The following is a 16,566-nucleotide window of genomic DNA, read 5'->3' on the forward strand; positions in this document are numbered from 1 at the left end:
GCTGATGCTCTGTCTCGTTTTCAGTGGTCCAGATTTTGGCTGGCGGCGCCGGGGGCATCGAAGGAAGGGCAGGCTTGCCCGGACGAGATATGGCAGCTGGGAGCATCCTGCTTGGAGGACTTGTGAAGGCTTCTCTGGCGCCGGCCACCTGGGCCTCATACAGTAAGGTTTGGGACTCTTGGGAAAGGTCGCTGGACGGGTTGGCAGTGGATGACGGGGATGCCCTGCGGGATGCTTTCCTGTGGTACACCTGTCAGTTGCTGGCAAAAGGGGCGTCCCCTGCCGTGGTTGACAGGTCCATGGCGGCGATGGCATTTTGGTTTAGGTGGCGCCGGAAGGAGGACTTTACCAAGACCTTCGTTATCAGGCAAGCCCTGAAAGGTTATCGCAAGGGACGCAGGTCGCCGGATACCAGGTGCCCGATGTCGGTTAGGGTATTGGGGGAGTTGGTGGGTCTGTTGCCCGAGGTCTGTTTCGATGGGTTTGAGGTCTCTTTGTTTCGAACGGCGTTTCTCTTGCCGTTTTTTGGGGCGTTCCGCATTGGGGAATTTGTGAGTGCTAATAAGGTGGTGCAGGGGGGCCTGCAATTTTCGGGGGTTCGTATTTTGGATGGGAAGGTGGTGGTGCACCTTGGCAGATCCAAAACGGATGTCCGCGGCGTGGGCCGGGATCGGCTTTGTGCCCATTGGCCGCTACGGCTGAGTACCTGGCACGGAGGCCGGCGTTAGGGGGTTCCCTGTTGGTTCATGCTGACGGTTCATCTCTTTCTCGGTTCCAGTTCACGAAGGTTTTTCGGGTGGGTTTAGGTAAGTTGGGGCTTCGGGCTGAACGTTTTGGAACGCACTCATTCCGTATTGGGGCGGCCACGGAGGCCGCACGGTTGGGACTGGGGGATGAGGTCGTGAAGCGGATAGGGACATGGGAATCAGTAAGATTCCGTTCCTATGTCCGGTTGGGTTTATTGGAGTAAGGACGTTGGGGGAGTATTACTAAAAAATTTTAAAAAAAAAATTAATATATGAGGAACACTTTAATGTTTTGGGCTTGGGTGGGGGGTCTCTCTCGGACTTCCCTCACCATTTGTTTTCTCCTCCCCAGGGCGTGTTGCATGGATCGTGGGTCATTCCTTTGTCTTCTGGGCCGAGAGGAGGGCCGCAGCTCGAGCACAAGGCCAGCAGCTGGGTTTTCCGAAGGGCCAGTTGGCGGTTCGATGGTTTGGGTATCGGGGGTTTTGCTGGGGGGATGTTTGTGGGCCGCTGTTTAGGATGCTGGCAGGCGGGCACACGCCGGAACTTGCTGGTCCTGCATGTGGGGGGTAATGACCTGGGTCTTACGCCGCAACGCCGGCTGGTGAAGTGGATGAAGCAGGACATTAATAAGTTGAGGGATCTACTTCCTGGAATTATGTTGGTTTGGTCGGAAATTGTCCCGCGGCGCCGATGGCGGCACGCACGGGATCCGGTGGCTGTCGATAAGTGCAGGAAGAAAGTGAACAGCTTGATGGCAAGCTTTGTCAGGAAGGTGGGGGGTGTGGTAGTGAGGCACCATGAGTTGGAGGAAGGGTTGCCAGGGTACTACCGCTCGGATGGTGTTCATCTCTCGGATGTGGGTCTGGATCTGCTCAACTTGGGTTGGCAGGATGGTATTCAGATGGCACTGTTTCTTCGGGGTGGCGGAGCTCAGACGGCTTAAGGGGTCAAGGTCTGAGCTTGTGGCGGGACGGGGAGCTGAAGGAGAGGAAATAGGCTCCCCAGGATGAACGTGAGGTCGAACAAACAAGTTGTGGTCATCGGTGGTTGATAGGTTTCGAGTCCTGGAGGTGGCTCAGAACCTGGTGGGGCAGGGGTATCCTGGTATACCCCTGCAGTGGTTAATGGATGGTTGGCACTGTTACAATTGGTGGATTGGAATAATGTTGGTGTATGTTATATGTATGTATATGTGTTATTTATATGGGGGTCATTGCCTTTTGTATGGTAGCAGAAGGAACAGGATGCAAGGGTGGAGTATGGGGGGCAATGGCCCATGTTTACCTGTTAATTTATTATTATCGTTATTATTATTATTATTATTATTATTGGTTAATAAAGCTGTGGACAAATTTTCCCATATTCCTTAGTGTCTGTGTGTTATTGGGTTAGGATATGGGTTTGGTTGTCCTGGATTCCGACTGCCCAAATGGCGACTATACACCTGTCATGTACAGGGCTGGGCATCAAAGTTGGAATAGTTTAATAACCCATCTGTATAATGTTTGCAGCCTTGTATAATGCTGAACTAGTTATAGGGTCCGGATACAAACGCTGGCTATCAGTGTTGGAATAGATGATAGTCGTGGAACAGCTTAACACAACACAAACATGCTCAAAGACTTGTACCTGGTAGGAAAAGCCCAGGTTTTCCCAGTGAATGATCCAGTCTACAAGAAAAGAATAAACAGAAATCACATCAAATACAGCAATTTTACTGGCTGTCTTACTAGGTTTCACTTAGAAAATACTGAAATCACTGAGCTTAGTCCTTGCAGTCCTTATTGTCTCTGTCTGTCGAGCTGAATATTAGCTGCAAATGAGGCTATCTAATCACTTCAGTTCATAATTCCAAGTATCAGAATCTGGTTGTAAGTGGCCCTTATAGGGCAAAGCTATGTCAGTACTCTTGGTTTTGTTCAGTACTCTTTTGAGTGCCTCACGTTTATTTAGGTTTTAATATTTATTTATTTTGTTTATAATATTTATTATTTGCATTAAATACTACACTATAAGCGTCTTTTTTTCTGTTTTGTGCTTATATATACACATTTAAATTGTGAGTGGTCTTGTGAATTATAAGGTAATTATATCCCATTTGTGTCCATAGACACTTTCCTTGATATACAAGAGGAACTTAATACCGCCAAGAAAATTGAGGGGGCGGGACTAAAAGCAATTTTTTTCTAATCACAATACTTCATGTGTGTGCTCGCCCCACATTTAGAAGAGATGGTCTCTGTTACTGCAAATATCTTCTCTTGTAGGGGATATTATGTTCTTATTTTCCCAGGAATTCTTGTAATAGGGGCCCCTGCCTCTGCAAGAACTAGTACCTCCTCTGCAGCTCCTTGATCCGCACCATCATGTTAAGATGTCCCTGGGAGTACTGCTCGATCACATCCCTCACGTCATATGGTTTGCGAGCTTGCTGGGAGAGTGGGTTAGAAACATAGCTGGTCATAGAGATGTACTAACTATAATTCCTTTTTGTATCCTTTAAACCAAAAGGTATAGATCAGTGGTTTCCAAACCAGTCCTCATGGCCCACCAACAGTCCAGGTTTTGTCAGTAACTCCATAGGAATAAAAAAGGGGAATGCATACATTCTAGATTGTTGGTGGGCTATGAGGAATGGTTTGGGAACCACTGGTATAGAGTACATAACCATATTCTAATAATCTGGATCTGGAACAATCTGGATCTCCCTAAAGGTTCTAATTCCTGCCAATCAAAATAGCATAATATAAATAGATAGTATAGCAATGCTGTATTCATTAATGCTGTTGATAATCTCAAACATATTTGCATCCATGGATACAAAATGTAATAACATTACATTCTGTATATAGCATTATATAGTACACCACATGCATATTTAAGCATGTGGTATACTATATAATGCTGATTGACAGTGTTTATGGTTTAACAGGCTGAAATTAAGGGACATACAGTCCACTAGCCTTGCCGTAAAAATGTATACTTACAAGGGGGTGAATTTCTACTCACCTGAGCTAAATTGGCGCTCAACGATGGCTAATGGTGAGTGTAAATTTTGAGCCCTGATATAGTAATCTAGATTTTAAAAGAATCATATCTATGAAGTTCAACCTTCCATTTATCTTTTTCTAATGTTGATTCAGAAGTAGGAAAAACTCCAATCTGAAGCAATTTCCAAATGTGCCGCAAAAATGGGAATAAACATTTTGACTTCACAATGATAATCACTTACCTCCTTGAATCAACAACCACACATATGAACTATTAAACAGGGGTAGGCAACCATCGGAACTCCAGATGTTGTAGACTCCCCCTGATGTTTTGCCAGCATTATAGCTGTCAGAGCAGTAGGGTAGATGTAGTCCATAACAACTGGCGTACCAAAGGATGCCTACCCCTGAACTATTACATCCATTACAACATGAAGGGACACTGAAGTCACCCAAGAACAACTTTAGCTGAATGATGCAGTATTGGTGTATAGATCATGTCCCTGCAGTCTGACTGCTCAATTACCCGCAATTTACAAGTTAAATCACTTTGTTTATTTAGCCCTAGTCACACCTCCCTGCATGTGATTTACACAGCCTTCCTAAACACTTCCTGTAAAGAGAAATCGGATGCTTAAACTTCCTTTATTGCAAATTCTGTTTAATGTAACATTTATTCTCTCCTGCTCTGTTAATAGCCTGCTAGAACCTGTGGGAGCCTGCTGTATATAATTAAAGTTTGATTTACAGAGCAGGAGATAAAAACTTTTCAAGCAAGTTAACATCTGATTGAAAATGAAACCATTTTGTTTTAATGCAGGCTGTCAGTCACAGCCAGGGGAGGTGTGGCTATGGCTGCATGAACCGAAACAAAAGTTATTTAACTCCTAAATTGCAGAGAATTGAGCAGCGAGACTGCAGTGGCATGATCTATACACAATAACTGCTTCATAGAGTTGAAGTTGTTTTGATGACTATAGTCTGCATGGAGGCGCTGATCTTTCCTCATAGAGATGCATTTAAATCAATGCATCTCTATTAGGAGGTGCTGATTGGCCAAGCCAGCATTTGGCCCCACCCCATCTCATCCCATCTCCTCACTATGGGAAAGCATTGAGTTGTCTGAAATCATACATTCTAATGATGTCACCAAGGAGGCAGATCGGGGATAGGGCCAGCGCCGGCGGACTTGCATGGCGCAGGAAAAAAGGTACCTTTTTTTTTACCTTTTAAGGAGGCTAAAGGGGGGGGGGAGGGGGAGAGGGGCAAGCTATCTAAATGGTGGTTTTAACACTATAGGGTCAGCAATACATTTTTCTGTTCCTGACCCTATAGTGTTGCAACTCATGTGGGTACTCCTTTAACTCTTTAGTATCCCTAATCCTAGCCCTAACCTAACCTGATAAACAGTGATATAATAACACTGCTCTCTAATAAATGGAATGGCCGGACAGCATTTCTGTATTGAATATAGATGCTTATTAATATCAATATGATGGTATCTTTCTCAGTCTTTACCTCTGCCATTCTATATTCTCTCTTCCAAGCCTTAGTTTCCAAGCCCTACATCTACTTAACTTTTTGTGCATGCAATCAGATTTTCATACCTGGAATTTTCTGCGTGCCACAAAATACTGCATTCTGCGCGTCACCTTCACCGCTATCCTGTGAGCGTCTGTAAGCCTGGGTCAGAGTGAGAGATAGCTGTGCCTACTACATGTGATGACATAGTGACAGGAACGTGCAGAATACTAAACAAACCAACCAGAAGCCATATAATAGAATGACTAGCTCTCTCTCTGCACCAGTAACACATACACATACATTTGATTTTAAATTATATTTAAAAAAATATATATAAATATAATCTTTTATTTGATTTAGAGGTTAATTCAATAATGGGCAATTATTGTGAATGTCTCTGTATTAGCAAAAGAAACGTTACAGACGTAGGGCATAGTTTCAGACATTCTAAACAGTGCCTTGAAATTCTATAGAAAGCATGTCTATTCTAAGATCACTGTAATAAAAAAAAAAAAAAAAAAAAAGCATTATGTAATATAGAGAATGGAAAATGTAAACCTTAATGAAATAGTATTTGTAAATCTGCAAATAATGGCTGTGAGAGTTTGTGTGGTCTATAATTGTATTAATCTGTATATGTTAAATTCTACACAATTTGCCTGGAATTTATGCAATCTCCATGCATTACATAGAATGCTTATAATCACAATTTGTTTGTAACAAATCCTTGTAAAATGATTTATAAACATTTTATGCTGTATGCACAGTACTCTTACTATATGTACATGCTTGGTATATGTACTGTACCATTGCAGTTCATATAAACATGCTCAGTATATCGTGTTTACATACTCCTATGGAGCATTCTACATATGATGAGATGAGTGGGATAACAGTGTAAAGATCGACAAATGTTAATTTAGAAACCGTGGGCTCATTCCCAGTAACAATATTTCCTTGTTAATTATGGTAGCCTACACAAATGGATACGCTCCGCCCCTTACAGCTGATAGGACAGGAAAAACACCAAAGACTTTAAAAGGAGGCTCTATTCCTAAGGTCCTCAGTTTTTTTCTTGTCCTACAGGCCTTATGATGGAAGCATTTTGCTCCCTTTACTTATGAACTTATAAATCTAAAAATATATGTATAAATATATATCTATACATATATATATATATATATATATATATTTATTTTTTTTCCGCTTCATTACTTTATTTTGGGTTTGCTATTTTAGTGCCTTTATATTTGCTGTGGTGACTTTATACTATGGTGCCCTTATTTTGTGGTGCCTTTATATTATGGTATTTTTATACTGTGATACTTTTATACTTTTGTGCATTTATTCTGTGATGCCTTTATACTGTGGTACTTTTATACTATGGTGCCTTTATTCTTTGATGCCTTTATATTGTGGCACTTTTATACTATGGTGCCTTTATTTGATGCCTTTATACTGTGGTACTTTTATACTATGGTGCTTATTCCGTGATGCCTTTATACTGTAGTGCCTTACACAGTGGTGCCTTTAAACTGTGGTGACTTTTGCACCTTGTTGCCTTTAAATCACAGGTAAATCACAGGTTCTCCAGACTGAGCTTTCAGCCAGTTTTACATCTGTTTGACTGTTTTCTTTGAAAAAGAATTTGACAGTGCCATTTGTACTTTAGTACTTTGACACAGGTAATATTTATTGTTTGTTTGATGTCTAAATCTACACCATCCTCTATACCCGCGCAGCCACAGGACATGCTGGCATGGCTTACAAAGGAAGTTGCAAAGTATTTCAGAGGCCTTAGAGGTAAGAAAAAGAAGCCAAACTTTACCATGTGGAGGAAGTTACTTCCACACTTATTTACACCTACCTATTTACAGGGTAGCCCATGGGATGATGCTACCGCTTGACAACTCTGCTTTTTTACGCAAACCTATTGTAACCAAAAATTGGATTCAGACTTGTCCAAATTTATACGCCTGCCAGTGCAGGAGGTCATCCAGCTGTAACTTTCAGTGCTCTAGAGTTATTAAAAATGTGATTCAAGATCTAAATACTGATGTGGAGAGAGATATTAAGAGCAATATTCATAATGCAGTTTGGAATGTTCAGGTCACAACTGACTTCTTCACAGAAGCTTCCTAGATACAACTAGGATATTCTCTCGAACAAATGGCTTTATCTGTAGAAGCTAGGAAAGCATTATGGCTCCGCTTCTGAGATGATGATTTATCCTCCAAGTCTGCCCTCTACATCATTCTATTTGAAGGGGAGCTGCTGTTTGGGACAGCTTTGGATGAATCCATTAAGAAGGCGGCTGAGGGTATGAAGGTGTTTCTACCTCAGGTCAGAAGATCCAAGGAGCCTGGCTCCTCATGGTTAGATAGGAGAACCTCTAGTGACCAGTATTTCTGAGATACATGGACTTACAGACTCGGCAGGGAATACTCCAGAGGTAGCTCATGGCAGGTTTGTCAATCTGCCTTTCAAGGTTCTAATCAAGATATTAACCAGTTATTTTGCTCTTCAGCAACTAATTTATGGCTGCCCTTACATAGTAGTAGGAGTCTGACTTTCTCTGATCAGAGATACTTGGGCTCATCACATTCTGGAGACTTGGGTGGTATCCATTGTTCAGACCAACAGGAAACATTTTTCTGTCTACCCAAATTCAGACAGACAAATCAAAAGGTATAGCACTGAAGAAATATGTAGGAAACCTTCTAGACAAAGAGGTGATTTCTCAGGTCCCATGACAAAAGTGGTTCTCTTCTGGTGCAAAAAGTACACCGCACATGGAAGCCTATACTGGACCTGAGAAGGGTCAACAAAAGGCTGAATGTTAGAACCTTTGGGATGGAGTCAAGCAGATCCACCCCCCAGCAATTCTGAAGAATAATTTTACTTATCTCTGTATACCTCAGGGATAATTACTAACACATTCCAATAGCCCTAGATTATCAGCATTACCTCAGATTCACTATAGGAGAAGACCACTTGCAATATTGTGACCTACCATTTTACCTCACTGCAGCCCCAAGAACCTTTTCAAATGTACTGGTTGTGCATATAGTGATACGGAGAGTCCAGAACACCATTTGGTTCCATTATCTGGATGATCTACTTCTAGTAGCCTCAGGTCCACAGAAGACGGGTATACAGAGAGATATAGTTCTTTCAAAATTCCAGAATATTGGCTGCTTGATAAATATCAAGAAAAGCAATCTCACACCAGCTCAGAGGATTAAATGTCTGGGTGCAGAATTCTATACCCTCCAAGATACCATTTTCCCTAACTCAGGAACAGTTCGACAGCTTGTGAATGTTTTCTCTCCCAGGTTCTTCATTTTTGCAAGAAAGTAGATGCATCTCAGGGTTCCTCAAAGGTCCTTAAAGGTTAAACTATCTCAGTTTAACAAGAGAAAGATGAATTGGAGCTAGCAACTGACGATATCACCATCAGCGGAGCTAGTGGCGTACACAGAAGCCATGGGGCCCCGGTGCGAAACTGATCCGTGCCCCCCGCCACCCCGTGACAGACACACACACACACACACATACATACATACACACACATAGACACATACAGACAGGTACATACAGACACACATACATACAAACAGACAGGCACACACACATACATACATACAGACACACACACACACATACATACACACACACATAGATACAGACAGAGACATTCAGACACATACACACATACAGACACACATACATACAAACAGACAGGGACACATACATACATACAGACAGACACATACATACATACAGACCGACACACACAGACACATACATACAGACCAACACAGACAGGCACAGACAGGCACACACACATACAAAGACACATACATACAAACAGACATGCACACATACATACATACAGACACACAGACAGGCACACATGCACACATACACATACATACAGTCAGACAGACACGCACACAAGACTCACATACATACAAAGACACATACATACAAACAGACAGGCACACATACATACAGACACACACATACATACAAAGACACATACATAAGACACACATACAAGGCACACATACATGCAAAGACACATACACACATACAGACACACACACACACACACACAATATTTTAGTTACCCTCCTGTTTCCTACCTTTTAGGTGCAGGAGGGTGACTTTCCCTGGGGTCCAGTGGTGGCTCAGGTTCATTGGAGTCACAGTTCCCACTTTGACTCCCTCCTCCTTCCTCCCGTGCGGGCTCTCTGTATGCTGGGAGGAGTGACCGGGGTAGTCACTTCCTCACTGCAGTGATGTCATCACAGGGGGCCCGGTCGCGCTGTTAAAGCGCCCAGCGCTGACCGGGCCCCCTGACAATCCATATCCATCAGGTAGCCCTAACAGCACGGGCCACCCGATGGACCCCTTGGATGGTGGCCCCGGGGGATTGCTGCGCAACTGCACCGCATCAAAGGGATGATGAAGGGGGCCATGTACCGTCAAATCTTGGGTGAGAAACTCCTTCCCTCAGCCAGAGCATTGACAATGGGTTGTGGATGGGTATTCCAGCATGACAATGATCCAAAACACACAGCCAAGGCAACAAAGGAGTGGCTCAAGAGAAGCACATTAAGGTCCTGGAGTGGTCTAGCCAGTCTCCAGATCTTAATCCCAAAGAAAATTTGTGAAGGGATCTCAAGGTCTGAGTTGCCAAACGTCAGCCTCGAAACCTTAATGACTTGGAGAGGATCTGCAAAGAGGAGTGGGACAAAATCCCTCCTGAGATGTGTGCAAACCTGGTGGCCAATACAAGAAACGTTTGACCTCTCTGATTGCTAACAAGGGTTTTGCCACCAAGTACTAAGTCAAAGGGGTCAAACACTTATTTCACTTATTGACATGCAAATCAATTTATAACTTTTTTGACATGTGTTTTTCAGTTTTTCTTGTTTTTGTTATTCTGTCTCTCACTGTTAAAATACACCTACCATTAAAATTATAGACTGATCATTTGACAGTGGGAAAATGTTCTAAATCAACAGGGAATCAAATACTTTTTTCCCTCACTGTAGATCCTTAAGCTCGGGGGTTGATGACCTGGAGATTGTGCGGGAGTCGCTATAGGTATAGGGATCCCTGAGACGCTCATTATGATCCTATTCAAGCCCTATAAATACTCCACCTATTACAAAATTTGGCATGCATTTGTCTGTTGGTCTCAAAAGTAGAGGAATTACTTCTCAATCAGGCCTTGTCAGTGTGTGTGTCTGTCAGTGAGTGTGTGTGTGTCTCCCAGTGTGTGTCTGTCAGTGAGTTAGTGACATGAGGGGGCGGCAGAATGGATCATTGCCTAGGGCAACAGAAATCCTTGCACCGTCCCTGGGTGTATGTGGTCTGCAACAATATCTATGTAGATGGTTCATGTCAAACTAACAGCCACGTGAATGTGAGGAACCAAGGTTTCCCAGCATATTTTGCCCAGCCTTCTTCTGATAGCAGAAGTACTCTCTCTTTTCCAGGCAAAAACAATGCACACACATACCTGGCCATCCACCTGATATAAATGAAAACATGATTTATCAGACCAGGCAACCTTCTTCCATTGTTCCATGGTCCAGTTCTGACACTCACATCCCCTTTGAAGGCACTTTCAGCATATGACAGGGGTCATTATGGGCACTCTGACCCAGACACAGCAAAGTGTGATGCACTGTGTGTTCTGACATCTTTCATATCATGACCTTAATAGAACAGATGGACTAGCCTTCTCTCCCCACGTGCACCATTGAGCCTTTGGCTTCCTTCAACGACGGAACTACCGCTGGTGTGGTTCACTCACAAACATACTGACTAAAGCAGACTGATACACTGTCTCTGAAACAAACACTGCAAAATCCTGTTGCCTTCATTTCATATATCAGTTGGCTGTTCATGTGTACCAGACATCTTGACTATGCCTGGTGATCCGTCAATCCCTGTCCAAACCTCACTTCCTGCTATCCGCCCTCCCACTTGTCCCCAAATACAAGACGCGCAAGCGAGCAAGTTCTGTGTCCTTGCAGTAGATGTCTGGGAGGGGGGCCTGTCTCTAAGTAAACTTTATGGGCTGAGGTGCCGGTGGCATGCACTGCATATATAGCCCTACATGATAGAGGGGCAGCAAAAATGGGCAAAAGAAAGCGCCGGCCATGGAAGCCGATGTTGGAGCAGTGTCACACTGCTAAGTCTGCTGCTGACTCTGATGCAACCTGGCCCCTGAGCTCCTGGTCAGAAGCACAAAGAAATTGTAAAGAAGTTTTCATAAGCGTTCAGGTATGCAAATATGTGTTACTTTGCATCTTTAAAGTAATTTGTTTATTTCACTTAAATATTTATTTATTTTTGACAATCAATTTTTATTGATATTTTCTTTTTTGTTATGTCAGCGCATGGTTGGGTACAGAAACAAAGAGGGGACATGGGGCATATAAGATATATTACAGGTGACAACTTAAGTCTTGAGATGACAAACTGGTCAAGAGTGTGACAACCAAACATTGACATTGGAACATGAGAGCATAGTAGCTTTGGGAGAACAGCGGCATAGCCAATGTACATTTTATTGTGACTAAGGGTCAGGTGAGTGGTACAGCTGCCTTCTAAAAGTACCCCTAACCAAGAGGGCAGACGGAGGGGGGGGGGGGGGATTGTGGGTGTTAGTGCAATCCCCGTACTAAATGGGTGAGTGCCCTGTCTACTAGAAGCCGGAGCTTCAATCAACGGGTGGATGGGCTCCATTTAACTAGCTGAGCTAGATCAGATCCATGTATTATGTCTATCCATACAACAGTCTAAAATATGGATAATGAAACAGAATATGAAAACTAGTAAGCACAGTTAAACTACACACAAAGAGTTCGGACTACAGCTTCGCAGAAGTCCATATCCTCTGTATTCAAGTCCCAGGTGGGGAGGTCGGGATCTTCCCAGAAGTGGAGGGGACAGTTCTCTGTGGGTTTCGTGCCTGCGGGTTGGTTCGTTGTGCAAGGTCCGTATTTGGGTCAGTCAGTCCCAGTTTCAGTAAAAATTGTGGAGCTTCGGCCGGTGTAGATATTTTGTGTATAATCCCCTCATGCGACACTACCAGGAACCTGGGTGATCTCCAGTGATATTCCATTCCGGCCGATCGGAGCCGGTTGGTTACAGGATTCAAGGATCTTCTCCATTGCAGAGTAGCCCTGGTATGATCTTGGTAGAAGGAGAGTGAGGAGCCTTCAAATGTTAGAGGTGACTTGCCCCATAGTGCTGTCAGTAGGGATTGTTTATCTTGTGCTGTAGAGCAGCGGACTATGACGTCTCTTGTCACTGGCGCCTGAGCTTTGCCTGAGATTGGCAGTCGGTATTTCCCATCTAGGGAAAACTTCTTTGGTTGGGTTGGTGGAAGCACTGTGGCCACCATCCTCCGTATATAGTGAGGGAGCTCTTCGGGTGTGATCGGGTCGGGTATGCCCCTTATTTTCAGGTGATTGCGCCGTGACCTGTCGTCTAGGGCCATGTAGTGGAGTGCTAGGGCTTGTTGCGTCGCTTGTAGGGTGAAGACAGTGTCCGATAGGGTTGACAGGCCCCTCTTGAGGTCAGTGATGTCGCCCTCAGATGTTGCTACCCTATCTGTTACAGCTTGTAGGTCCGCTTTTATCCCTGCCACATCGGCTGCTAGTATGCCTTTTATCTCCGTGATCAGGTTACGAAAGTCACGTTGTGTGACCGGGGCCGATCCCTCCGTGTCCCCTGCAGGGTGAAGTACCTGTTCAGAGGTTGGGGTAGGTTGTGTCCCTTCTGAGCAGTCAGGCACATTCTCGGGTCCTGCCGTCGCCGCCATTTTGGTCAGTGGCTGCTGCTGGAGCATGGACCCTATATCTCTGGTCCCAGAGGGTCTTTCCTGGTTCTGCCTCTGTGTCCGTCGCCCCATGATTGGTGTCCGGTTATGGAGGGGAGCGGGCAGGTAAGCCTCACTGTCTGAGTCCTCCAGGGGCTCCAGGCAGTCAATTAATGCAGATAGGTCTAGGCTTGTGGGTGATCTGTAGGCCCCAGGCCTCGGCTTTTGTCGTTTTGCTTTAGCAGTGTGTAGAAACGGCATGTGGTGTCTCTTGGTATGCTCCGTAGAGTGTGCCGGTGTTTATGCAAGCATTTGTGGGGTGAGTACCCCGAAAACCCGCAGTTTTTTCAGTTTTGTGATCGGAGCGATGCGAGATGGCGTCCGCTTCGGCTCAAGGTTAGGCTCCGCCCCCGCTCACTTAAATATTTTAACTCAATTCCATATCTATATCTATATTTATATATGTATATCTATCCATCTATCTATCTATATAGTGAATAGTTATATATATGTATATGTAAAAAAAATGAAGAGTAATCCTTTACTGGCATCTTGTGGCTTAACTCTGTATTACATCTCTAATAGAGTCTAGCTATGTGATTTTAGTCTAACAGAAGGCCATATGATTTTAGTGCCTCTAAAATATTTGGACTGTCAACATATTTTTAAGGCAATAGTAGACATCCCAAGTCTCCCGGTAGTTTGGGGAGACTCCGCATGGTGAATGCTGCTCCGTGACACCCGCAAGTCATACACAACATCCGGGAAATCACACACACAATATTATTTGATTTCCATTATATTGTGTAAGATTTCCACCCCCTAACAGCCCCATACTACTCATTAAACAGGGGCCCGGTCGGGTGCCAGCCCTTTAAGAGCCAACCAAGTCCCTGTGATATCAACCGGCAAGGAGGAAGTGTCACTGTGTGTATCTGAGTGTGTGTGCATCTGTATTTCAGTGTGTGTATCTGAGTGTATATGCCAGTGTGTGTATCTGAGTGTGTGTGCTAGTGGGTGTATCTAGGAGGGGGGGAGGCCACCTCCTTGAAATGCATTTGTGCATGTTGGGATGTGTGCAATAGTGCCATGTAGACATATTCCTTTTTTTTTTTTACAGTGTATGGTTGCATTCTGGATCATCCATATTAAGCTACACATTCTAGGTAATGCTTCCTGTGTAGTTGGGGTGCAGAGATTTTCTTTATTTAACACTGGCAAATTTGTGAAAATTAGCTACAAGCAACGATAAACTATGCCCATGCACATACACAAACCTATACAGCATGCTCCAATGTATGTATGCCTACAGTGAGTTCAACCAGGGACTGTTATTTTTTTCAGACCTCTAGCAATAGTAATGAGTAAGGGATAAAAGAGAAAAAAACTTTTTGCATGCCCCATTAAATCTAAAGCAAGAACAGCCCTGTTTGCAAACACCCCAGTAGCATGTACTCTCACAGCCATGCAGCATGCTATCATGTTGTATCCACACACTTACCTGCTCACGGTGCTGTAAAGTGAGACAAACAAGCGTTACATGCATCCAAGCATAAGATGTACACAGTGACTCAAGTGTGACACAGTGACACAAGTAACACTTTTCCTTTAGATTGGAGGTTTGCATATTCACACAGGCTGGTCAGCACTATGAAATTTGATAGCATTTCCCACCATAAACCTTTTAAATATGGCTCCTTACTGTGACACATCTGTTACGGCAGGCAGTGGACTCTCCTCACTTGCTGCGTCAATGTCATCAGTGTAGCTGTTTGTCCGTGAGATATCGGGAAGAGACTCCTCTGGCCGGCCTCGTCCTACTGTGACGTAGAGAATAGTTTCGTTTCAGAAACTGAGTTGCTCTCAGCATGATAGTTATATGTGCAGTCAGATAAAACTGGAAAGTTTTAGGTTGAAAGAGTAAATCTTACCTAATGACACCAGCAGACATAGTATTCTAAAATAATCTGACAAACCAAAGGCCCACTGGCTACCGGCAGCTATTAAATAGATCTAGATAGTATGATCACATAAAGGATTTACTAGATTGTAAGATTGCAGACAGAAGCCTCAAAACTGATATTAGTAGTTTGTTTTTCTGTTAAACTAAGCTTTGTGTAACCTTTGACATCTTCATTTAACACTGTTGAATTGGCTGGCAGTGGCACTACATTTGATGTCATATGTTCTTAGTATTTAATGTGGCTCTCTTGCCATATGAGGAAAGGACAATTTAAATAGACAAACCTCTTCTATTAAATCTTTCTTCATTTTCTAAATATGCACTTGCTGTATCTAAAATTGCACATTTGTTGGTGCTATTTTAAAAATTGGTTATAATAATGATGATGCCCTCATATCCGTAATGCCTCGGCTACATGGGTAACTGCAAGTTTAAAAAGAAAAATCAAATCCAAAAACAAACCCTTTTTCATTTATTGCAAGATACAATACTGTATATGATTAATGTGGACCTACCACTTCTGTTCTAGTATATCATTTTCTCACATTTTGTTATAAAGCCTGAATATCATTGGAGTTTATGTTAATAATGGCTGAGCACCAAGCGGTCTCTATTTCTGTAGATTTTCATAAGTCAGTAAGAAAAGGGCTTTCCTAAACTCTAATGTTTTCTTGCTGTTTGAAAGGGATTGGAATTAACAGATATACTATTTCACTTTTACTGATTACTGGTAATAACATTTACTGGGTCTTCATTTACACTTGTGAATAATAACACCTGAGCTCTCCCACTTTCATGCAAATTATATCTTACCTTGGGACTGTCTTACAGTGTAATGACACATACCTAATTTAACCATCACAATAAAAGAGACACTAGAAGCTTTAGGGACAATATAGGCAGCCAGACCATTTCATCTCATTCTCTCATCCTGTCTTCTTAACCTTGCAGCTGAAAATATTGCAGTTTTAGAGAAACTGCAATGTTTTAATTGCAGTGTTGAGACTGCCTCTAGTAGCTGTCTAGCAGACAGCCACTAGGGGCACTTCCTGAAGTTTCACAGAGTTGTACTTTGTGAAACGACACTTGACATCCTCACGCTTTGCATGAGGACGTCCAGCGTCTTCTAAATCCCTGTGTTTATAATCAAAACAAAGGCCTATCTATCTGTCTATCAGAATTGATTGAAAACAGGGAAAACATACAACTTTGTATGTCTTATATATTTATCTAAAAATTCTACTTTTAAGTCTATTACACTATGGACCAGATTTGAAGTACATCACAAAACAGTTTCAGACAGATATAATACTCTAGTTGTTCTTATAGATTTCCTTTGACAAAGAACAGTCCTGCACATGGGCATCTGCTCCCAGGGTTTTTTAGCTTGTTCTGCTATTTTTATGTGTGAGATTGAAAAATGGAGAGAGACAGGGATAGGGATAGTGTATGGAGAGAGACAGGGATAGGAAGCTTCATCTTCTCCCTGCTTCT

General features: G+C 43.2%; 1 protein-coding gene across 1 annotated transcript in view; it reads right to left on the bottom strand.

Annotated features, from left to right (window-relative positions):
- LOC134602642 (potassium voltage-gated channel subfamily KQT member 1-like) overlaps nucleotides 1-16,566 on the bottom strand; it is a 152,516-nt gene that overhangs the window by 28,875 nt on the left and 107,075 nt on the right. Inside the window, exons 13-16 of the mRNA XM_063447745.1 lie at nucleotides 14,812-14,929; nucleotides 5,347-5,422; nucleotides 3,086-3,180; nucleotides 2,379-2,419 (exon numbers count right to left, since the gene is read on the bottom strand). Coding sequence (XP_063303815.1) covers nucleotides 2,379-2,419; nucleotides 3,086-3,180; nucleotides 5,347-5,422; nucleotides 14,812-14,929 — 330 coding nt within the window. The remainder of the gene's footprint in view (nucleotides 1-2,378; nucleotides 2,420-3,085; nucleotides 3,181-5,346; nucleotides 5,423-14,811; nucleotides 14,930-16,566) is intronic.

The sequence above is a fragment of the Pelobates fuscus genome, chromosome 3, assembly GCF_036172605.1.
Source record: "Pelobates fuscus isolate aPelFus1 chromosome 3, aPelFus1.pri, whole genome shotgun sequence".
Lineage (NCBI taxonomy): Eukaryota > Metazoa > Chordata > Amphibia > Anura > Pelobatidae > Pelobates > Pelobates fuscus.